This window comes from Cottoperca gobio, chromosome 8 (genome assembly GCF_900634415.1).
Source record: "Cottoperca gobio chromosome 8, fCotGob3.1, whole genome shotgun sequence".
NCBI lineage: Eukaryota > Metazoa > Chordata > Actinopteri > Perciformes > Bovichtidae > Cottoperca > Cottoperca gobio.
Genome location: NC_041362.1, coordinates 17,514,701 through 17,540,500, shown reverse-complemented (window position 1 = coordinate 17,540,500; position 25,800 = coordinate 17,514,701). Strand labels below are relative to the sequence as shown.

The window sequence follows — 25,800 nt, the reverse complement described above, 5'->3', positions numbered from 1 at the left end:
CGGGCATTTTAGTCTCATCATAGTCATCGGAAGAAATGTTGTTATTGAGTTAACAAAATGAACACTGGTTAGAAGACGTAAATGTTTTACCTTCTACAAAGACAACTTGTTTCAGATCTCAGTAGAGAGCAAACATCAGCAATCAGAGCTTTAACCTCTGAATCCTCTTAAACAATGTTCAAATTCCCGTCTCTGCTCTGTGTTTGTTGTTTTGCCCACAGCCACTCGAATAGCAATTAACACTGCATTGTTTCAACTAGTGATACCACTGACATGCCTTGTGTGTCTAGACAGAGAGATACAGCTATCTAAATGACTGCCTGATTTCTTGTAAAGCAGAGAGAGGGATTTCTGAGCCCATTGTTTGGAGGACAGTCCAAGGCCTTGATGTGGGCTCTGGGAGCAGATAAAATGCCTGCAGAAGGATGTGTGTTTGCTCATTATTGAAAGCAGTTGAGGAAACACATGGCCTCACTGACCACTGATGAGCCCTGTTTATTTCCTCTGATTGCACAGGAAATAGGTAAAGGGTAGGTACATACCGTAAAGTGTGCCCGTCATCCCTGTGGATTGTTAGATTGAATAATGGTTGTGACAGAACAGAATAATTTCATTCAGCAAGTTTGGGTGTACGTAGAAGCCACATAGCCAGTGAGTGTAAACTGTGGCCTGAGGTCAACCAGGAGCCAAGAGAGTCCTTAAAACACTTGTAAACAGTCAGTATACCAGTTTATTTTCAGTTTATGTGGAAACAACAGATGACAGTGCAACTGGGAAACTGGCATTGATTGGTCATCCGTGTGACGCACTCCTGTCACCTTTGAAGGCTTTAACCCTGTCATCATGACACCCAGAGAAGACATCGTTATCAATAATGCAGAGGCACAAAGAAGTTGGGCTAAACAAAGGAGGGAAACAGTTTATTCCTTCTCCTTCAGATGTGTGTTCTTTACTATTTCTGTCCCTGCTCGTTGTCTCAGCCCCTAAAGGTTAATGTGGTCGACAATTATACAGCTCGGGCTGCTCCGGGTGACTCCAGTTTACCAAATAAACTCTAAGGATGGCAATACCAGTCAGTCAGGACCAAGAGTTTGGTCCAGACTAAAGGTTTTGGATGGGTTGTTATAAAACTTGGTATAGATATTCATGGTCCCCTGATGAGGAATGAAGGACTTCGGTGACTTTTCCTCCAGCGCCATAATCAAGTGAAAGTTATAATTTGTCCTATTATACTCTGTTTTATGACCAAATACATTCCCATCAGCCTCAGCTTTGTACTTTGCGCTTTGTGTTTATTGCTAATTTTCTTCGGTTCGGTTTGTTTGTCTGTGTTTCGGCAGGATTATGGAAAAACTACAGTCCCGACATTCATGAAACAGGGATTGAAAGGTGCATTATGGGCCACGGAAGAACCCATTAAATGTTGAAGCGGGTCTGAATCAAAGGTCAAATAATTTTTCAATTTCGTTAACATTGCAAGATAAAGCATTCGGCCTTCGAAGAGGTCTGCACTGTCCAAGTGCCCTTCTCGTTAGCAAATGCAAGCATGCTAACGTGGAACACTAAGATGGTGAACATGGTGAACGCACCTGCTAAACTTCAGCATGTTAACATGGTCATTATGAGCATGTTCTCATGCTAGTGTTAGCATTTAGCTCAAAGCACTGTGCCTAACTACAACCTCACAGAGCGGCTAGCATGTCTGTAAATCTCAAGCAACATAGCTACAAATGCCCAGGGGGCAACAAACATGAGCACTCAGACAACAGACAGGCTGTGAACAAGCATCCAAGTTGGTCAAGTTTATTTGGAAGAGAAAACGGTAAACTTACTGTTTCATTGTAAGTATCGCCCTACAGTATTATCATATTCTTGTGGTATTTGTGCATATTCATGTTTTTTATGTCCAAAGAGATACTATTACCTTTTTCAGGTGGACTCACTTTCAGTTTTACTGTTTTGATCTCAAAATATACTTACAGTTGCCAGCTGTGTGTGTTTTACATCATATTCCTGTGCTGAACTGGTTACATTGTTTACTTGACAGTGCAAAAACATTATGCCAGAGAGTTCCAAGGCGATCAGTGGTGTGACGGAAAGGGTTGTACACAAACATGTTTTACTTTAGAAAAAGGAAACAATTGTCACAAGACAGCTTTTAGTTTTGTTTGTTAAGGGAGAGGTATAGAGTAAACAAATCTTCTGTTTTGTCTTACTTTTGGCCGTATGACACATGCACACATTCAGATCCCTGATCGCTGATGGTGCTGTTTTGATTAGCAGAAGAAAGTGATCTGCTCCACACGCTCACAACTTAAATGAAGCAGAAAACTGCGTGTGAGGCTTCAGAAAATGGGAGTGAAGAAAAGATTGGCTGCCCTTGTACCCATTACCCTACACACACACACACACACACACACACACACACACACACACACACACACACAGAGTCCGTTATCACAACTTGTCATCAAACACTCATATCCTCACATTGTCCCAGAGGAAAGCTGACCTCCCAGCTGTAGATATAAACTCGATCCAACCCTCATGTTCCCCTCCTCCGTCTAAGAAAAAAGGCCATGGGGTGACGGAGTAGAAACTCTGCACTCTGAGGCAAAACTCCTTTCTCAGCCTGTAACAACTGGACTCAAAGATCCTCCCAAGTATCTAAAATGGGAAGCGGTTCCCTCCTCAGCCCATCTTCCCCACCTCTAGCCTTTACACACTCTTTTCCTCACATTTGGGATGCAGCTGTGGCCTTGTGTGACGTCGGGGGGTTAACGAAAAGCCTGTGGGGTCAGTGGAAGGCACGTACGGGGGTGTTTGCACAGGCTCTGGGCCAGGTCTACATGGAGAAAACACAAGAGACGTTTTACTGTCTTTCACTTACTGTTTACTTTAACTAGATCTGTCTGTCTTTCTATTGCCTGTCAGTCTCTTTGGCTGCTCTTTTTACTAAAATATTTTGTTTTAATGTGTCCTTTTTCACCTCTAGAGTCTGAGCCCGGAGGAATCCGTCACCACTGCTCTTATTGGTGCTTGGTATGACCACTCATGCATGCTCACGCCAAAAAAGTATCATCATCGCTCACCACGTGTGTTCATGGCCAAAAATGTTGGATTTCTTTCTAGATATGAACCTTATTGCAAAAAATACACTTTTAATCATGGGCAGTTCTGGGTGAGGGGCGGAGGGTGGGGCAGTAATATTTAGCCTAGATCCCCCTCTGGCCCCCCCTAACAAATATTGACTCCTTTATTCACCTCACATTTATCCCAAGAGATGGGAAATTATAATTATTCATAGACAGTGATAAATAAAATGCGTTAACACTGAACCACTGCTCACAATTATGCCTTGTATAGCACATGTGTTACTTTACTACATACTTTTTTATTGCTCCGGTGCCTGGAAGTGTGTGTGTGTGTGTGTGTGTGTGTGTGTGTGTGTGTGTGTGTGGTGTGTTCAATGTTGTACTTTTGAGGACACCATTGACATGATCCTTGCCATTTCTGCTGAAGCCTGTGCTGAGCTGTGGTGTGTCAGCTGACAGCGCTGCCTGAGCCATAATCAGGTAATTTCTTCTCAACAGCTGATGTATATGCCTCTGATATAATGTGCAAACAACAAAACACAGTTTGCTGATTTCACAACATGATGTCAGTGGAAGATAACAAGCCCTGTATTGGTTAGCAAGACTGGCTCTCTTTACTCCTGAGAAGCTGATATACATATACATGTAGGAAGTAGTATGTCAGTAACATTAAAAAATGGCTTTTTATGTTGAGACCTAATAAGGCAAAATGTTATAGATGATATACAAGAATCGCTCATGTTCACACGAGAGCCACAATCCATGTAATGGAGGCTGCTTAACAATGAAGGTTTGCTTGTCACATACACAATGTGAAGGAATGTATTGAAACAAACAGGCTGGTAGGACAGTGGCTTCCAAACATATAAATAAATATCATATAAAAGTGGATATTGTTCCAATAATTAACAATTGTACGGTCAATGTTTAAGCTGCTTTGGTCATTCTTACTGCTGTACTACAGTGGTTGAATGTAACTAAGTACATTTACTCAAGTACTGTATTTATGAGTATAATGTTAAGATACTTGTACTTTACTTGAGTATTTATTTTATGCCACTTACTTCTACTCCACAACATTTTAGAAGCCAATTATGTACTTTTTACTCCACTACATCTGTCTGTTAGTAGTTATTTGTAACTTTTGTTCACTTTTCAGATTATTAATAGAGAATATAAATCAACTAATACATTATGATGGCAATATATAAAGTCATTAAAATGAGCTCCACCTTTACCAGCTTTACCCTTTGCAACAGCAGAAGTACCCCTAAGGGTACAAATACCCCTGTTTGGGAATCCCTGTGAGTGGATGTTAGGATCACATTGCAGCTGGTAGGTTTCCCCCAACATACTGTAAACCTGTGTTCTGCTGCTCCTGCTGCTGATACTAAACAGAGCGCGTGATTCCTGATAAGATAAGTCAGCCAATTGCAAACAAGTCATGTTTCTCCTCGGTCACAGGGCCTCTGCCCCTTCACTATCACGTCTTCTGTCTTGTGTCATCGCAAGTCGTATAACATGGCAGGAGATACTGCTCTCACACTCTCGGTTTGCTAAATATGGGGATTGCATTAATGAATGCCAAGTTCAAGCCTCGGGGATCACAGGGGCCTCTGTCTGCGGGGAAACAATGAGATATCGACAAGAAGCAGAACATTGCTCTGTGATCTCACTGGCTCTCTGTAGTGATGTAACACGTCGCGTCTCTCTGTGTTTGGATTCCCATCACCTCTGCTATGATGTTAACAAGCCTCATGTTTCCTCCTTAAAAAAGACCCTCTATGTCAACCCAACAAACTGCACAAGGAGCTGATGTCTGGGGGGTGTTATTGCAGCAGACTGTGGGGAAAACATTCAGCAGCATGACATTAGACATCCACAGCTGACTGATATCTGATAACTGGGTGATAGGAGGGACTGCAGCCATCTGAAAAACTGCTAGCAGCCAGATCTGCCCCATAAAACTGACATTAGAAAATGTTTAAGATGAAATGATCGCACACAATCATAGAAATGATGTCTTGAAGATCCCTTGTATTTTGCTAGTTTGCAGAGAGTGTGGCAAACGAGCGGCACGAGGTGAGGTTTGACCCAGATTACTTCTTCAGCTTCAGTCACATATCGACTTTCAGCCACAATTCTCAAGACGGCGTGCCATTTTTCTCTGTGGTTTGTGCTGGGAGGTGGCGAGACTGACGCCCAATCTTTTCTTTCCTTTCATACACATCTTCTTTTTTGTTTCTGTTGTTTCTTGCTCTTTGTGTGCATGGGCACATGCTGGTGTCTGCTGTTCTGTGTGTTTGACTGAACAACAAGTTAACAAGCAGTATGTGTGTCTGCATGAGATCTACCAGAAATGCAGGCTTCATATAGGCTATCTCTGACAAAAGAATGATGTTATTTATCATCCTCATTTCCTCCATAAGCTAGTGTTAGTGTCTTTCCCAGACAGCCATGTGGGAGGCATGTTATTAAAAGCCTTGTCAGTGGTGTTTCTGGAGAGTTTTTTGTGTCTCCTATGATGTTTTACAGTGTTGAGCAGTGAGAGTCTGCGAACTGCTGTGGCAGGAACGTTTGGACTGACCGGTTGTATGTTTGAATGAAGTTTAATATTACCAGAACAGACTTGGGGGAAGTAGCAAATATTTTCAATTAAACCATATTAAAAAATGTTTTAAATAAAAGTGGAGAAATACCACAAATCCTCTTCTCTACTACACTATACAATTGTAATCTTTCAACAAACTTTATGGACTTGTGACAAAGTGAATATGATGGCACATGTTACCTTTATGCTAACAATCATTTCAAGAGTTGTTGGTTTCTTTACGAATAATCTTTTACTTATATCGAGATGCAATACATGCTGCATGTGTTGAAACGGACAAACAACAATAGTATCCATTTGGAGTCGTGTTTTGTTTGAACTTTAGCAACTAAATGCTCAATTATGTTCACTAGCTAATCTCAAACGTTGTCTGTCTGTTACAGTGAGTTTATCAGAGTTAAATAGCCAAACACGCTTCCCAAGCCAGGATATTATTTACCTGTGATATTCACCTGCCTGTTAGTAGATGACCTCAGTTAAGAGCACAGACTTTAGTGTCCTGTGGTGATGCTATCATGCCTGAAGGTGAAACCCCTTCGTTTACTATGGTAATGTCTGACTGCAGGGGGAATCAGTCCCTCTGAGTTAGAAACCCTGAGACCCGCCGTGGTCTGATGTTTAAAGTGCAGGTTGGTTCCCATGGAGGCTCTGCTTCACTGAGCACATTTTAAATATTACATTTGATCATGTTATGATGTCACTCAACTGACAGTGTAGGGATTTGTTCTTGATAGGTGTTTTTAATTGTGATGAAAACTATCTGATAAATAAGACACAGAAACATTGAGAAGAAACTTTAATTCTATCCTAAATGATCATGTAAAGCACAGGCAGTCCTCATCAGAATTGTCGGCTCATCCAAAAGCATTGTTTAGTTCTTCACAAAGACACTCTGGTACACTGCCAGTCCTGACTCTACGGTTTCTAGTTCCCGTCGACAAAAAGACTCTGAATGCTGTAGGACTCAGTAGGACTTTGGTAGTCTGAACCTTTTGTTCTGCTGGGATCATCAGACCGCCAAGTGCAGACAGCAGGACCACAGAGTCTTTGTGCTGCAGTTTCTCTACTGTCCAGTATTGTTTTAACTATTCATTAAAGCTTAATGAACCCCAACCTCAAACTTTCAGCACAACAGAGTCCACTGTGTGCTGCCCAATTGCAGTTGTTATTGTGTTTCCCCCCTGTCTCCTTCCATCAGATGGTTCCCTGACTTCACATGGTGCCCTGGCTGTTTTACGGTGGTGCCTTCCTTTCAGGGTTTCTGAATGCTGTGGGAGGGAAATAGGGAGGGAGAGACAGCGGGAAAAAGAGCCAGAGGAGGAGAAGAAAAGAGGGATATGAAAAAGTTGGAGAAGAGAGGATGCCAAAGAAAGCTTCAAAAGACATATTGCTCGAGTCACCACTTGGCCTCTCTTGCAGTTTGGAAAGTTAAATCCCTAAAGGTTTGCTTCTTCCCCCCCTCCCTCAGTGTCACTGGTTCATCGCTTTTGATGACTTCCATGAGTCCAGATGGGGGACAGTGATGAGAGCATATTAACTGTCTGTGTCACAGTGAGGAGGAGAGAGTGGAGGATGCAGCCTGGAGGCTGTCAATACGCTCTGCTTTCTGAAAATTGGGGAGTTCTGCTGGGGGCTGCGGAGGCCTGAGGGGGCCTGTGAACTCAGCCCCTTATCTGCAGACACTATAAGAGGGGCTGTGTGAAACGGGTGCCACCCTCTCCCGTGGTTGTGCATGGGAGGAAGGTCACGGACCCACCCTCCCTATTGGGAACATGGGTTGACGACAGGAAAATAACAGGGTGAACTGTCGCGAGGAGAACACTGCAGTAACACTCTCTAATCACAGTCACTTCACTCACATATGGACAATAAGTATATACTGTAAATGCCCATACGATGAAACACAAGTACTGTACTCCCTGAAAACACATGCTTGTATAGCAAGGACACATTAGAGATGACCTACAGTATTTAGGCTACACATTATAGGCCTATACAGTACTGTAAAAACACAGCCTGGTCACAACATTATAACAATTCAAACGCAAAATCCATTCATTCCAATGGAATCACTGCGACATGTCAATCACAAAGTAGCCAAGCCCTAAAGCCTACCCTGCTTTATTGTCTATTTCACTCTGAATGGGACCATAACTCGTGTTGTATTGAAGAAGAAGAAATCCATTGAGAAGTAGGATCATTTTCTCATAGACCTCTATATAATCTGACTTCTTTTTGCGACCTGTGGAGTCTTTTTCAATTAGCAAACTTTCCTTCTTTAATAATACTCTTGAAATTAAATGATATATAATTCTGAGGACACAGAATAGTACACAGGGAGAAGCTCCACACAGTGACAAAAGTCGAGGTTGAGGTGACCCCCACCTTTATGCTGTGAGGCCACAGTGTTAACCACTGAGCCACTGTACCGCCTTACAGACTGCTGACAGCGTACATTGCTGCATTACTGCACCTCCTCCACCTGCAGCTGCTGGTGCACTACTTTATATGATGAGTACCGGTCTACATATATAAATCTTTGCTTTTTGGGGGGAAATATTGGATAATTTGAACGGTTGACAAATTAATGTAGTAGCGTAAAAAGTACAGTATTTCCCTCTGAAATGTAGTGCAGTACGAGTATAAAGTAGCCTTAAATGGAAACAACTCGAATAACATACCTCAACATTTTACTTAAGTACAGTACTTGAGATAAAACGTGAGTTACTTTCCACCACTAACTCATGACCTCCAGACAGTTTAGGAGGAAGTACTTCTTTGCACAAATAAAATGCCAAAACAACATTTTAATAATCTAATCTAATACTCCACACACTACATAACTCCATTGTTGGCTCATGAGCTGCAGTAGTTTGCCAACCATCCCTATGTCACCAAGCCTCTAGAACCAAATATGTGATGTGTGCCACTTGCTGCTGTAAAAACACAACATTTTTACATTCATGATCTGCTCACCACCAGCCAACAGCGGTTGGTTTGAATGTGCGATCATACTCCTGGTTGTATATACCAACTTTCTGGGGGGACCAGACCTTAAAAGTGGAATGAGTAGGATTTTCATACAAAAAGAATCCCGCTCTATCATCTCTTATGTCTGCAGAGAACCTGCACGCCGCCTGTATTTTCTTATTTAGTACATTTAGCTGTGTTTGGAACGTTTCTGGCATAGCAACCAAGTGCCAGATCGTAAGCACGCATCCAAGAGGAAGCATACGGAAATGGAGGATACAGCGCTGAATAAAACGCAAATATATTGCTAACGAAAGGCCAAGCGGACAAAACTTGTTCTAAACGAGAGTGAATCTGGGGTCAGCGAGCATTGCAACAATTGTTGAGCTGGTGAGGATGGGCCAACTTAGAATGTTGTTTTTAAAAAGCGCAACTGACAAAGCCTACTCATTATTCCTTTAATGCGCGTACACACACACACACACACACACATTCCTGCAAACCTCAGTGGTTGACTTTGTACCACATTAACAGCACGTCCTTCAAAAACAGAGTGCGGACCTTTAAATAGACCGTTGGGATTGAAACATCACTCACATGTCACTGAGCTGTGGTCAGAGAAAATATTTAGCATTGACAGAGCTGATATATAGCCACTCAGACTTCAAACAGAATTAGTTTATTTGAACTTTTAGTCTGTTTTAGTTCCCATTCACATGACTCCTCTCATAAAGTCAGGGGCTTAAAAAGATGTAGATCCTGTATAGCTGGTGCAGCGTGTGAGGGATTTGGGCATCGTGTGATTGAGGCTTTGCCGGCAAGCACCGAGGGGACAGCAGGCACAAAACACAGATTTACTTTGGTTGTGTGTGTGTGTGTGTGTGTGTGTGTGTGTGTGTGCGTGTGTGTGTGTGTGTGTGCGTGTGCGTGCGTGTGTGTGGCTGCATGTGCTTGGTGTGTTAGAGCGAGTATGTATCTTGAGGACGGAGCGTAGCGTGGATTGATTTGTGACTCTCTATCACTCACAGCTGAGAGCTGCTTGGTAAAATCCATTATAGTCCGTGACCACTTGAACATGGTGGACAGCCTGACACACTGTGTGCCTCATCAGCTCCTTTAAGATGATTTATCTCAGCTCACTTCACCTCTGACATCTTTATTGTCAACATTTGGTCAGACTGTTAACATGAACATTTTCTTTGTCTTTTCTCAGGGCTCTAACTTCCAAGAACATTATCATGAGGTCAGTGGTAAAATGGTGTGTGTGTGTGTGTGTGTGTGTGTGTGTGTGTGTGTGTGTGTGTGTGTGTGTGTTAAGCCCAACATTATCAGTTGAGAACAGGTCCAGACTGTTTGCAGGAATTCTCCTCTGAACCACGGGGAAGATTTATGGGTACCAGGAGTGCAGGGGGATGATCGCTCCGCTCAATGTCTTCATTGTGCTGTGAACATGTGTGCTGTGTTACTGGGTGAAGGAGGTGTATGGGGCGATCCCCTTTCTGATGGGATTAAAAGGGCAAACCAGGTGCATGCACATGTAAACCTGGAGAGCACATAAAACACACAAACACAATAAAATACCTTCACAAATCAGAATTAAAAGCTTCTCTCTTTTCTCAGTACGATGCTTATTTGACTATAATTCTGCATCTAAAACCCAGGAAGATTGTATGTATTGCACCTGTGTTGAACGCAGTGAAGCCAAGTACTACAGCAATGCAATAAATACTAGCTTTGTTAAACTTTTAATACTTTTTTTGTTGGTAGAAAAGCTTTGACTCTATATGCAAGACTAAGAGTCTACAGCTCACAGATGCAGTACAGCAGTGCTCTGAGCTAATGCCAGCATGACCAGTATTACAGATAGTTGGGCTTAACCAAAGTATTGGTAATAATTGATAAGTTTTGATCTGCTGGTTGTGCCAGAGAAAAAGTCAGGGGTTCACCTGAGCAAAATTGAACAGCAATCCATTGTTGTTGAGATGTTTTCCTCTGAACAACATGGTGGACGGACAGACCGACCAGCATTGCCTCCAATCTACATTGAGTGGCAGAGTTAAGTGTTTATACCCAGTGAGTTTGGTGCCACTGAGATCACACATTTGAACACATATTCAAGATTTGCAGATTTACTTTAGGGTTAAATAAAAAACTTTAGCCATGCTAGTGCCATGGGTCAATGGATGGCCTTGTCTTGTGTCCGTCAGTCCAATACTTTTCATCAGCCTCAACTGTGCTTCGTGTGTGTGCTAATGTTAGCATCCAAGCACTGCTGTGTAGGCACTAATTGTTATATACATGTTGCTATATTATATAGTTTTAATTTAAAGTTACAATATAAATATTAAATAAATAAATATTTAGGCTGTACATGTACATTGTTTTATATTGGTATGGATCTCACATATACAGTTCCTCTCTAGATTTGACTTGTTCTTCATTACATGTCACCAGCTCTCTCCCAAACTCTTCCTGATTCTACTGTCAAGTAAAATCCAAAACAATAAATATTTAATCCTTAACAAAAAGGAAATCTGTTTCACTGCCAGATGGTTTCACAGCTTGGAGCAAAGACACAAAAGATAAGCCTTTCATTCCTGTTGTTCTTGGCTCATCGGTCAGTTGGACAGGCAACAATAAGTTTGGACACTGGAGCCTTTAGAAAATGCACTCTTCATAATTGGCATATCTTGGGTCACGTTCATAGCCAAGTTCACTATTTTCCCACACACACACATTTGAAAGGCATTCCATCTCTAAAGCCTCCAGTCAATGCGCTGCAGTAGCTGCTCATAAATTATTCTCAAGCTGAAGACAGTTGGAAATATACTCCTGGAATGGTGTAAAGAATATTGAGGCATTACGCCAACATGCAAGGCTTGTCAGAACCTGTAGGCCCTTTGTTACCGCAACATATTGAGATGTGTCAATATCAGAGCGATAGCTGGAAACTGGTTTAAAGCTTTTCTGGCCAAGTTCATAGGTCCTAATAGTGCAGCAGTTATAGCTGTCAACTGCTTGTACAAATGCACATGTGTTTATATTTGGCTACGTGAGTGAATATATGCTTACATTCAGGTTTGCTTTGGGGGCAAAGTGGGCAGGTGACCTGGATTTCCCATCATAGGACACTCATTCCCAGGAAGGAGAAAGGGAAGCTGCTGTGAGTCAGTCAGCATATATTCCCATCACTGATCATTAGCGCTGTGACACACTGTAACCACCCCAAACACACATCGAGTGATTTGTTGGCGAACACACTCATTCGGCCACCTGTGGTGAAAGTTCACAAGCTATTTGCAGAGCAAACTTTCCCTCTGTCAGAAACAATGTCCCTGAATTGAAATACTCCAACAGATTCAAAACAATGATAGTGTCATGTCAGCAAATACAACAGTGATTGTCATATTGTAGCTTCTCTTAAAACGTTTTAAGTTAAACGTACTGTTTAAAAGCACAAAGAATAAGGGAAATCTAACATCTTGCTTGTCCAAGAAGGCTAAGTAAGCTAGGCAGCTAAACAAGGTTAGATGTTAGAACGAATAACAGTTTGATCTTACAGTTTTCATACTTAATAACACCAGGACTAACTATCTCTACACGGCAATGCAAGATGTCTTCTATATCATCAATTGGTGAGGATGCTGACTTTTTAGCTGGGACATGTAGCTTTAGCTTCAGTCTTTTAGCATGTATGTAGCCAAACATACACGCTAAAAGTGTATATTTTACAGACCCATTTTACAGGGTTCTTGTTTTCAAACGAGTCCGCTGTAAAACATTTAAAAGTCCGACTTAGTTGGCTTGATTAGCTAGCGTTAGTGTGTTACAGCTGATCTAATCTAGTAGCAGCAGTTGTCATTTCAGTTGGAAGAATCGATGGGACCAGCTAGAAATGAGAAGCTTCTTTTGTTTACTTCTGCCTGAAATCAAAGACCTATTGTTTAAGAAATTACTGAGAGTGTTGAGCAGTAAATCTGCCACTTTTATCATCGTGAACTACATATGTGCCGCGCAATAATGGAAAGCTTGAGAGGCGTAGCAACAGTAACAAAGGGGTTGCATTGTATGTGGCACGTGCAAATGAATCGGCTTCCCTCTAATGTTGAAAATCGGCAAAGTATCCCTTGAAGTACAGTTAAGCTTTGTGGTGCTGACCTTACATGTTAAATGTTTAAACCAAAATGACTTTATTTGAATCATTTGCTTTTGAACTTGCTTCCCCTCTGTGAGAACGCTGCACATTTACTGAAATCAGTCTTTCAACAAGATGCCATTAAGCTCAACACCAGATCTTGAGCAACATGGGCCAGTCTGCATGACTTACATCTTACATTGTCCATGTAATGAACACCTGGTTTGCATGAATTCACCAGAAAGCACAATGAAAAGCTGGGACCAACTGTCATCCGTTATCCTGCCTATGCATTTTCAATCCAACAAAAATACATGGTTAAGACATTAGTTGTGAGTGGGCACAATATCATATAAGTACAAACTATTGTGTATCTAAATCTATCCACATTCCCCCCGTGTGTTCACAGGCTGTGCCGCTGCTGTCGAGGGCCAGGTGGGTGTCCTGGTGGCATGCCAGTGGAGGAATGTATCCGTCAGCGTTGAACTTGTCCGGTGGGGATCACCCCTGGAATGTGTTAGCGTCACAGCTGACGATGTCGGGATCAGAGCGGGGCTGGTGTATGTGTGTGTGTGTGTGTGTGTGTGTGTGTGTGTGTGCGTGTGTGCGTGTGCGTGTGTGTGTGTCCTGAGTGATTTTCCTGGATTCATCCATATTTTCTCTTTTTTCAACACAACATAATTTCTGTCAAACGTTGTATTTGTACTATGTTGTTTATCCTGTACACACGACATCTATTGCACGTCTGTCCGTCCTGGGAGAGGGATCCCTCCTCAGTTGCTCTCCCTGAGGTTTCTTCCATTTTTTTCCTTTTTCTTTTAGGTTAGGTTTCTTTTAGGAAGTTGTTCCTTGTGCGATGCGAGGGTCTGAGGACAGAGGGTGTTGTATTGTGATATTGGGCTATATAAATAATTTTGATTTGATTTTTGATTTGATACTTTTTCCTATACCAATTTTATAAATCCATTTTGACAAAATGAAATTATAACATTACACATTACGGTACACATTTTTATTTTTCAGCTCCTTTACACATGTGATACACACAGTGTAGTCAAGTCCCTCAGAATACAACAACACACACGTGAGCTCCTCTCTGGGCGTAAACATTAATTGATCCTAATACAAGCATGCGTCATGCTTATTGGCTCACAAACACTAATGAGATCCTAAGGTATTGACATTTGGCTTTGAATGACAAAGCTTTTTTTGGATTCTGGATAGTATTGGAACAATTTGGTCGGCCTACTGAGAGGTAACTCGTTGATTGGACAGTTTTGTAATCCTGCCTCATCAGGCCCACATGTGAAAATCAAATTCTGACTGAGTTTATGCAGCACTTTAATGATTTTATATATGTATGTTCTTTCATGTCACAAATAGCTCAGGAAGAAATATCTGAATATAAGCATTATTGGTAATATTCGATTGCATGTTATGATGAATGACTAACAGGTAGAAACAGTAATGATGCAGGGCTTATTACTGTGGAATTGCTGTCACACACTTTTAGGATACAAGTGGAGCAGCATTAACAGCCTTTGACCTATGAAGGGAAATATGTGCTGATGTGCAAACGTGTTAGCATGTGTATCAAATGATTTGCATAAACCGGTTACATACATGTCCTTACAGATTCATTATAAAACCGCTTCCAGAAGAGATTTCAGGATCATCAAATGGATTAATTGGTAGATTAGCTTTTGAAATCATGTTAAAATCCCATATTGCCATCACAAAAATATTAAATGAAATATAAACACCTGTTAAAACACTCAGAACCTCCTCTGTGGTAGTTCCCGCTACAGTAAGTGTCTCCAGGACCATATGTTGCCTTGACGCACACACACACTCATAAGGTGAAAACAATATCAGCGTCCCTGTCACGGCTGGTAATAAAACACTCATGCTTCTTTATGTCCTCATGTGCACAAGTGTGCATATGTGTCTCTGTCAGAGGGCTGGTGATGGATTATGAAGGGGCCCATGTTGGGAGAACACCAGCAGGCTCTCAATGTAGCAATCTGACCTCTAAAAACACAGCAGAGTAGCCGGGGGTCGTGGCCCTAGGGTGTCCTGGGACCACCAGTTGCTGCTCGGTGGGCCCTCTCTACTCATGAGAGAGCAGGAGGGTCACAGCATGTGACCCGAGCACTTGCTTCAGATGTCAGGGAATGATATACTGCGGTGCTTTTATGTCACACCAACGGCTCTGACAAATGTTACACCTCCATATCAGGAGAGACAGTGTGGGGGAATAACTTGCTCAATGTGTAAACCAAAAGAATAAAAAACTACAAAGCAGTTGGAACTTTAATCTAAAAACGTTCTTTTCTCCTCTCTTTCTCGCGGTTGTTTTGGAAAATTGTGCTCAGTGAGTAAGTGGAGAAGTTTGGCAGAACAAAGTTTGAGTCTAAGCAAACCATCTTACACTTTTGTTTTTTAAGGATTACTAAAACCAGCTGGTCCGTTCCCACTCACCTCTTAGATCTCTTACATCCACACTTTGGAAAGCCTCATGAAAGAGAGAGTCTGCTTTCAGACCTGATGGGTGTTTATATTCACTGGAAATTGTGGGATATTATTGCCCGGACTCACCATCATCTGCGTCACAGATCTTTGACGAAAATCGTGTAAACAAACTCTCGTCATACCAGATACATTATTCCTGTGAAATGCCCCTGTGTCCCTTTTTGGACAAGCCGTAACATGTTGTCAAAAAAAATGCCAGTTAGGATGATGATAGAGGAAGATTAGCATCACATCTGATGCTGCAGGAAGGAGAAAACAGGAAGTAAACAACGTTTGAACCAGAGTATTATTGTAAACCAACTGAAACTAAAGTGCAAATAAATAAAACTAAATCAAAATGATATCCTTTAGGAAAAATTAGAACTAAACTGAAACGATATTGCCTGGTTAAAGAATAAACGTAAAATTATTTGTCTTAGTTTTTCTTTAGCTATAATATATCACTACTGAATAAAGTAGACCGCATGAATTTCCGCCAACTCTCTTGACACTGAACCACAGAAATTGAGCGGACTTGACATTCCAGGAGATGATCCTCATATATACTGCAGTTACTTCACAGTGACTCCCTGTTTTGTTTCACATGCAGTCTAGTCTTGTGGAATGAAAGAATGACATGATTTTAATATTGTAGTTCGATCAAACACCATTTACCAAGTTATTCAGCGGCAGGTCTAATGTTAACCAATTGGGGTCGTTTTCCTCTGAGTGTGGTAGTGAAAGAGGACTCAAGCTGATTCCCAAATAATTCATAATGGCTTTTCCAATAAAGAATTTCCAACTATGTATAATGTATGTATATGTAGCTACATACTTCTGAGACACTAACAAAAACTACTTTAAAACTAAATTATTAAAGCCTTTTCTGAAAAACTGAAACTGAAAAGAAACTAGCAAAAAGGGCTGCAACTAACAATTTATTATCAATTAATCTGCCAATTATTTTTTATAGATTAATCGTTTGGTCTATAAAATGCATTTTCTGCAATTTTTTGCATGACAAATTACTTATTTATTATTAAAATAGTTGGCAATTATTTTTCTGTTGATCCACTAATCGATTAGTTGACTTATTGTTGCAGCTTAATTTGCAAACGCACTCTGAAAACGAACTAAAACTAAACTGAAAGTCCAATTTAAACTAATATAAAACCTAATTAAAAATTAAAAACTATTGTAACCCTGAATAGAGCTCACATGTGTCATACATGAGTCTATATCACTGCATTTGTGACATCTTATCTCTCTGCATCAACCACTATGTTCTGTAACTTCTCCTCACACCCTGAGGCGTCACAGTCCCTCCAGCCAGCGCCCTGACCCCTGACTATCAGTCAACATGGTATGTGCTGAGCTTTAAAACATCTGCATTCCTTCCATCCTCAAGCCCCATCAGACACGACTGCTGCTGTCTGTCCCAATAGAAAATAATGTTGGAAACTTCCACCGTGCGTTCCTCAGACTTTGTGGCATGGAATAAAAGTCTTCAGTGTCAAGGCGGACAGAAACATGCTGAGGTCAGCAGAGCACTGATGCATTCTGAACAAGACGATTGCATGCACATCTCAAACTGGACCCTAAATGTACGAAGTGTCACAGACTTGTGTCAGCCCAGTTTGTAAAGCTTAGAAATGGAAGTAAAGTTCCTTTGGATCTGATTATTGGTGTAAGAGCTCCCTCTGTTGGAACAATTAAGGAACTCTTTCAATTCTTCTAAATCGATAAAACCAACATTAACCAGAGGCAGGACGGGATTTAGTTAAACTCTTGATACTTGTCATCACAATTGTAAATTACATTAGGATACAATTGCATCGTAAAACAGGATTGTGTGATCAACATCCTGCTGTTCATATCTGTGTCCTTACACAGAAGTTGTTTCTGCTTCTGCTCCTTAGTGGCTGTCTCCTGCAATATTTTAGCCAAAGATTTATCAGGGCGTTATTCAGCATGTCAGCACTTTCATGATTTGATCAGAGTATCTTTACTTGTGTTTTCCTGTCGTGTGTAGCAAATCTCTCAACACACGTTGGGGCTCTGTAGCTCTGCTCTGCTGGCTGAACACTAACAAAGCATAAAGTAAAAAGTTATCTGATAGTGATACTCAATTTACGGCCCGAGGGCCAGATTTGATAGGGTGTCATGGTCTGCCGTACTTTTAATGTAAATAAGGCGCCAGAGTGAAAGAAAAAGCATATAAATAGACTAATAAAGCTTTTTATTTTAATTTTTTTAATTGCCATGGGAGGACAACTTTTAGCTCAAGAGGAGCAAAAGTTACGGAGAAATTAGGATAATCCCATACAAACCCATACAACTCAAATGAGTTGCAGCTAATAAATGCAGTACAATATCTGATGTATCTGTCGTACAGGAGCCGAGCATCAATCATTGTGCAAAGTATATTTAGTCAATAAGTCAGTTCATTTTAAAATAAAGAATTTTCAAAGAAAGATGAGTAATGGGCCCTTTTAATGTTTATTCATTTTATCTGATAAATATTAATAATGTTCAGTTTTTAACTGGCCTCCTGTCGTCTTGATAAAGTGGCCCCGGGCAGAGCAAGTTGAGTATCGCTGTTATATGAGATCAACATTAGCTACAGTTGCCTCATAAAACTATCTCATTTACTTTAATGCAATAATCTGATCATTAATCATCGCTCATGCTAGTTTTAATCCAGTAATCCATTTAATGATCAGCAGCTCGAGCCTTGTGAGTTAAATCTCGGTGAAACCAATAAATAGTTTAACCGATGCTGAGATGTTAAACTTCACAAATCGTGTGTCTTGGTTCATGATCAGTTTAGTTAGTAGAAGACCTAAACAATAGACCTTTTTCATTTTGACTTGTCATAGAAGGAAAACCACGTGTTACTAATAACATTAACGAGGGCTCTGTTCCATAGAGGTGTCCCAGTAAACCCTGACGGTGAGCCGGCATGCACAATAGCAAGACCTTGAAACTAGCACATGTAAGTGGAATGTAGCTTTGATTAAAGTTATTAATTACACCTGTTCTTTTCCTGGTTTGCCAACTTTAAATGTCTGCTATGAAAAAGGTCTTGGAGCCACACGTAAAATATAACGGCTTGAGGGTTAGAGCACAAGAATTATATTTGATCAACAAATCGAGTTATGTTTGTTGAGAAATGCTGTTAGCACACGTCCCAGCATGCATTGTCTTGAGGTGAACTCTCCAGAACAAAAGATAACCTTGAAGTGGTTTTTCAGTCAATGTGCAAGGCAGTTTATTGGCTAGTTTTCAGTTTAACTAGCGCTGACATCACCTAACTCTTGGCTTTTCCAAAAAAAATGGGATCGTCAGTGTAGCTGAGGCGGCCCGGGTGACTCAGCAGAGCAGAAAGCTAGCGGCTAGCGACCTGAGAGGGCACCCACCTGTCACTCAAAGCGGTCACGCCCTTAAGTGTGCATTACTTTAAGCCATGATATAATTTAATTAATTTAATGAGTTTATAAAAATTGACTCCCCATACAGTTGTCATGAACGGGAAATTAGAGACAAAAACAGTTGTTGTAAACATGTAAAACATGTTTATTTCTGCGGAAAGGTTGGGCATTTTAACATGGGGCTCTATGGGGACTCACACGCTTTTGGAGCGAGCCTCAAGTGGTTGTTTGAGGAACTGTTGTTTTTGGCTAATTTTGGCACCGGTGGTTGGCACTTGGCCACAGCGCATTAAAATATTATTTATTTAAATGGACAAGGCAGTTTAAGGTTTTCTATTTGAACGAACTAGTTTGTCAGACATTTACTAGATACAATTTGCTCAAATCAGGCTAAACTGCTAGTTGTTTACCATGTAAACCCTTCAATTCACGCTTTCAACTCAACTTAAAAAACTTTCGGGGCAAAGAAATCCAACTTTATGACATTATCACATATATATTTTGTATTTGCTTGATCCAATAAGACCACATAGCGTACATGATGCTAACACTAAGTGAAATATTAGTCCAAGGCGCCAACGTTTATTATAAATACTTTATTTTTCTAAATTTTACGAAACTAGAATGTTAAATACAATTCAGTGTGTTTGAACAGTGGCCACATAACACTACTACTAAGTTTGTAAAGATAGTCGGGTCTGATGCTGTTTAACTGGTTGTAAAAGTTGTCTTTGCCGATGTACCAAAAAAAGATCCAGTACGTCATTATAATGAGAAACCTTTCCAAAATAATGACTAAGTCCTTATTTTGAGTTAACCTACTCTTATTATCGAGATAAGTCATCATTTTGAGAAAGTGTGTCAAGATAATGACTTACAGGATCCTTTTTTTTAAGCCTGTATTTTGAGGTTGTATTTTTTCTTTTACTGGGTTCCACAGTTTGCCTGTTTAGTACAGCTAGTTCACACTAATGTCGGCTAAAAGACGAGCACTGCCTTCATGAATGTTGAATGTTCCGCTTTTGTTGAGACTGCTTTAGAGAAGTGTTGTTTCAGGGACCGTATTTGTGTTGCTGTAGAATTGAAGTTGTTTTATTATATCTTCCCTCACAAAAAGAGGCGATTCCCTTTCCCGCCACGAGATGGCGCCACACAGCCAGAGGGCAGCCGTCCTGTGATTGACGGGACTTTCAGATGCAGATGTGTCATTCATTCCCCATAAACGTCTCGACACAACACAACGATTATCGAGGAAAGTACAGGAGTACAATGAGATGATAAGCCACAGAGAAACAGGGTGTATCACTTTGTCTGTTATGGAGCCGTTTGTCAGCCCATAAATAACGTGTTAATGACCAGTTCAGCTCGTGAAAATGTACACTTTGTGTGCGTGTGTGTGTGTGTGTGTGTGTGTTTCAGATGTGTGTTTGGCTCACCACCTCTCTTTTGTCTGACTCTGTTTCATGCAAGTTTTGATTCACGATACCTTAAATTACACGTTATATTATTGTCCGGTGCGCTGCCAAGATTTTAAGGGAATCAAGATGAGAGAGGGGGGCATTGTGAGAAAACAACCTCAGCCTCTTTGAAGCCGTTTCAACCTCTCCCAATGAAAAACACGCTCCGTGTTTTATCACTCTCTGAATCATGCGAACGGCTTCGAGTTTTCACTGAGATAAGAAAACATTTCAACTGAAGCAGCCCGTAACAGCTCCATCTAACCCGGGTCTGTGGCCTGCGCGGATGTAGGTTCATTTATCCAGAATGATCCAGTGAGATCCCCCAGGCCTGTTTAGTTCCTGCCAAATCGTGTTATTACTCCGAGGTGGCTGCTCACTCTCCCACTTATTCATCTGCGCTACAAAACAAACAAGATCTCTACAATGGTCGTTTTGTTAGATATCAGATTTGTTATTGTTATAATGTGTGCGCAATGGGTAAAAAAAAAAAAAAGCCTTATTGATTTGAACGTTTCCATATATCGCCTTTTTTGTAAAAAAGAAAAAAAGGAAAACACCTTACCGAGAGCCCAAATGTAATGGTGCACAGCTTTTACGGTGGGCTTTTTTACACAATTGCCAGAAATAAAAATCGTAGGCCATATCTGTAAATGTAACATCGGGATGCATTCAATTCCAGCTGCGTGTGAACGACACTTTGGTGCGTCTGAAAATGTCTTCTCCATCATCGTCCCCTGAGTCGTTTGTCCCCCGAAGTGACTCGCATGACGTTGGGAACCATACCTTCATCTTTTGTAGATTTGACGCTCCTGCTCTCGCCTTATTGAAACCACACAACGCGCACGGGCCTGTTTCCAATCTGAAGACATGCGTGATGAATTTGGGAAATCATCTGCAGCTTTACTGGTACCGTACAGCCCACCCAGTCCGGACCCAGTCCCCCTCTGCCCCGAGGTATCAATACGATTAGAGGCAGGAAATGTGGGAATCCCCAACAAAGGGCTCCATCATTAAACGCAAACAACCAGAGGCCTCCCAACAATACCAAAAGCGCCCTCCTGTCCTGACTTCTCTTTTATGTCTGAGCAAGTGAAAATCTATTACTTTCATCCCAATATTACCACTCTGCTTCCAGTTGCCCATTATTAAAGAAGATAATCCGACGGGGTTATGGCGGATTTTGATAGGTTTGCGTTCAAATGGAGAACAGAGAGTGTAGAGTTTCTAACCCAAAACTCTCAGGTTATGCAGACGGCACATCAAATATTATTTCTTCTCCATTTCACACATGGTGATATTTATCAATGTTTCTCTCCGGGAAACGAAAGCACGAGTGCAACTTCTGTAATGTAGAGAAAAAAGGCACACAGGTAATTCAAAGAAGTCACCATGCAGGCGACAAATTATTATTTTCACAGCAGCACTAAATCATTAATTTCAGTTGTATTCTCTGTTGTTCATCTGAAAACATGTAATTGTGCGTCAAGAGTGTGCGTAAAGAGCGGCTGCAGAAGCCTTCGAGAGGGATTAAGGCTTAAACCCCTGCCTCACGTAGAGAAGCGTTTGGGGATTTCCCCCTCAGTCTTTAAACTCAGGATGATCTGAAGTGTCTATCATTTTATGTGGAAATTTAAATGTGTATTTATGGTCCTTCATTATCATTCTCCATCAGCGCTGCACATTTAGATGACAGCGTTTCCCTCTTTGGCTTTGGGTTGATTTAAATGAAAAAAAAGTTATTATAAAAAATATTTGTTACCCAGAACAAAAGCGTATAAAGACAACTATTACGGAATAGCAATAATAGGTTTAATAATTTCCTGAAAATTATGAAAATAACGTATCGTTTAGAAGTTAAATAACACTTTAGACGGAGCTCGAACATTTGCAGAATATTTACAATTTAGCATTCTTGAGGCAACTCTGAAGTCAACATCCTGAATGAAAATTGTTCACTCCTCTCTAAAAATAGTCTTCTTCTGATTTCCTGCTCATAAGGATGTTTTCCCTGAATGGATCTCTTAATGTCCGCGTCGACTTGGCACCGATGTGCCGATGATGAGAGTGGCTAGGGAGGCTGGTACAGGCCTTCTTGGTACCCTTTGCGTCGTTTTCATTGGTCAGGATCCTTTTCCTCGCGCCTCAACGTGACATCACATCCACCCGACCCACAGGAAAGCAACATAGATTACAGATGATGCTGGACACCTCAGAGGACGCGCACACTTTTACGCTTTTACGCACAATCACCCGCTGACCGCTCTTTAGCGCTTAGAGGCACACAAATAAAGGATATCAGCGCGTGCGGTTTAGAGAGTTTTGCTTGTTGAAAAGTAGGAGAAGGATTGCGCATGGATTTTTTTTTTTTGTGAATGAATATGAGTCGTGCGTAAAAATCTGTTGATCGCATTTAAGAGAAGAGCTGTCATTCTCCCACCTGTTGGCAGGTGGTATTGGCTTTGCCTGCGGACATCTACTATGACATTGGGTTTGGAAATCATGGAGGATATTGTTATCGACGTAGTAGGGGAAGGACTCAAAGACAGCGAAGAGGAGCAGCTCTTACCTTTGGATGAGTCGCGCAGCACCGAGACTTCCAGCAGCCAGAGTAAAGACCGGGACACGTACAGCCCCGACCCAGCGTGTCCTTCTCCTGCTAAAGGCAAAGGTCCCGCGTCGGTGAAGCCTCCATACTCATACATCGCTCTGATCACGATGGCCATACTGCAGAGTCCGAAGAAGCGGCTCACCCTCAGCGAGATATGTGACTTTATCAGCCAACGCTTCCCGTATTACAAGGAGAAATTCCCCGCCTGGCAGAACTCTATCAGACACAATCTGTCCCTGAATGACTGCTTTATAAAGATGCCCAGAGAGCCAGGGAACCCCGGAAAGGGCAACTACTGGACGCTGGATCCAAACTCCTCGGACATGTTTGAGAACGGGAGTTTTCTGCGGCGGAGGAAGCGCTTCAAGCGGCAGCATTTCCGCTTCGATCCCCTGAAGGAGCAACACCTGGAGCCCAGTGGACTGCACGGCTTCCCGCACGGCGCATACGGGTTTGGCGCGGCTGCTCTGCAGCTGCCCAGTCTGGAGATTTACCCCTACCTCCATCACCACCCCGCCACCATCCCACCTGTCAGCAGCATCCTGCCGGCTCTCTCCAGCTTCTTCACCCGCAGCGCACTCACAGCCAAGGCTTTCCTGCAGGCGCAGCCCGGTTTAGAAGCCTTCTCCCCGGCTCAGTGCACCGCGTACTCCTCTCCTCTGACCTCCAGCGCTGCCTACGCGTCCCCTGCGCTCTTCCACCACGCGGTGTCCCCGCACTTCCTCAGTTTACACCAGGAGTATCAGAAACTACAGACTCAGCGTGGCACCGTGGACCTGGCCAAACACATCAACATTGTTAACAATGAATAACCAGCGCCCCAGAATTTGAACTTTTTCTCAGGTAACAGAGACGTTTAAAGCAGAATTTCTCCAGCGTTGATGAATCTGCTTTCAAAGAATGTTGTAGATATGTTTAAAAACTTTCCCTCCCTCTCACTTTTTATGGCAAAAAGATATTTTGGCTTTTTTTATTTTGATCATGAATTATCTTCTTTTGTCTAAATATTTAAATGACGAGTTTCCTTGACTTTTTTTCTGGAAAGAAATAAAAGTGAATATTTAAATCTTGCGGTCAGTTGTATTTTGTACAGATCCATGTGGTAATATGTGGCTATTTATTTAACTTTATGGATAGGAAACACCAGACTTGCTCTAATATGTCATGTGTTAACCTTCATTTCAGTTTCTGTGTTTTTAGTAGCGATTTCTGCGCTGATTCAATAATTAATGAGGTCTTTATTCGTAATGATGGTACTAAACCCAAGTTACCTAAATGTTAAGAAGTTTTACTTCCCAAACAAGGAAAAGTTGTCAAAAACATTCATTAAAACTATGGTGAAAAATAATAATTTGATGACTAAAACAATTTTTCTGAGGCCTATTGATGAAATATAATTGAGCTTCACTTCCGCAAATAATCGATCAAATAATATAAAGGTTACCTACGTTCATGAAAAATATATATTGGTTGGTATTTTTATTATAAACGACAATTCACGTTATTGTTGAAGACTATATTGAAACTGCAAAAATAAAAAGATTTGCTTGTAAAATATTATATTTTCATGCTTTAAAAATGACGGGAAAAGCAGCATTTTGCAGCATGTTGGATAGATCCCGGTGTCAAGGTCAAGCTGTAGCCCTGCACTTATTTTAATGCATTAAATATGATGAAACTGTAATAATAATAAGTATTCATGGTCAAAACCTTCAGCACGGCATCTGTGAGCAGCTGCAGCTACAGGCCTATCTGGTGTGTGTCTGTGTGTCTGTGTGTATGTGTGTGTGTGTGTGTGTGTGTGTGTGTGTGTGTGTGTGTGTGTGTGTGTGTGTGTGTGTGTGTGTGTCGTGTTCATGGGTGTAACGCTGAAAATATACATGCCTATAATTGCCTTATTTTGAAAGGGCCACACACACTCTTGTCTGCGAGGAAATCTGTCCAACACATTTTCATATCAAATAAGTTCGATCATAAAGATCATAAAATCTCCCAAATGTTCCCACTCAGGAGCCTGTTTAGTAACTTATATCACTTATTATAATTTTGTCATGATGCGTTCAAGTTTTAATAGGTTGGTTCACTTTTTTAAATTTTTAAATTTTGGCATTATAAAAATGTCCTATTTGAGCGATACATTATTCATTTTAAAGAAATACCTGAGAGAGGTTTTATGTTATATTGTGAACTGATGCAATCAATCTAAATTCAATGTATTGTTTTAAAAAAGAAGTGATAATCCAACAGTTTATTAATTATAAAACAATATACATATTTGTTGCAGAGAAATTGTTGCTGGAAGTAACATTTTAAAGAGCAATCCAAACATCTCACTCTTAGCTGCTTATTTTATTCCTTTTTTTTTTAAATATTTACAGGCTAGTCTATAAGTGATACGCTAAATCAAACTCAGTATGATTAAATCAAATCATAATCCATCATCACACCTAAACAAATAAAATAATCTTCTGATTCCACCTGGAGACACACTGAGAATAAATCAGTAATGTGATTACAAAATATGTCTAAAACGTTCCGCCTATTTCTCCATGCCACTAATATAGATGATCGGATTTATTTGTTCCTCATTTTTATTAAAGTCGACACAGTGATAATGACAGTAGTTAAATAATTCTAGGTTTCAGAGCATGGAAGTATTTATTTAATTCTTTTCTGAGTCTGGTTTAGATGGATTACCAGGCTGAAGCTGTTGGACGGGGCTGATGGATCACACCGCACGCTTAGTTCTTTAGCAGACTTTGGCACCCAGCGAGGGGCTGAAACAAATAAAAAGATTGTTACCTGATGGTGAGCTGTGAAGCTGCCCACTCCTAAAAGAAGAGCACACATTCTCATTCATTCCTTTTTCTTTGCTCCATTCAGAAGATTTCACAGATGCTCCAAATATTTTAATCTAATTCACTGTGTTTTGAGGTTTTCTTTTTCTTCGTCAAAAACCAAATGTCCAATATTTTTACT

The 25,800-nt window shown here is 41.0% G+C and overlaps 1 protein-coding gene across 1 annotated transcript; it reads left to right on the top strand.

Moving 5' to 3' along the window:
• Window positions 1-22,290: 22,290 nt before the first annotated feature.
• Window positions 22,291-23,708, top strand: foxd7 (forkhead box D7). The gene has a single exon (XM_029438199.1). The coding sequence runs from the start codon at window positions 22,692-22,694 to the stop codon at window positions 23,631-23,633; it is 942 nt and encodes a 313-aa protein (XP_029294059.1). The 5' UTR covers window positions 22,291-22,691; the 3' UTR covers window positions 23,634-23,708.
• The last annotated feature ends 2,092 nt before the right edge of the window (window positions 23,709-25,800 follow it).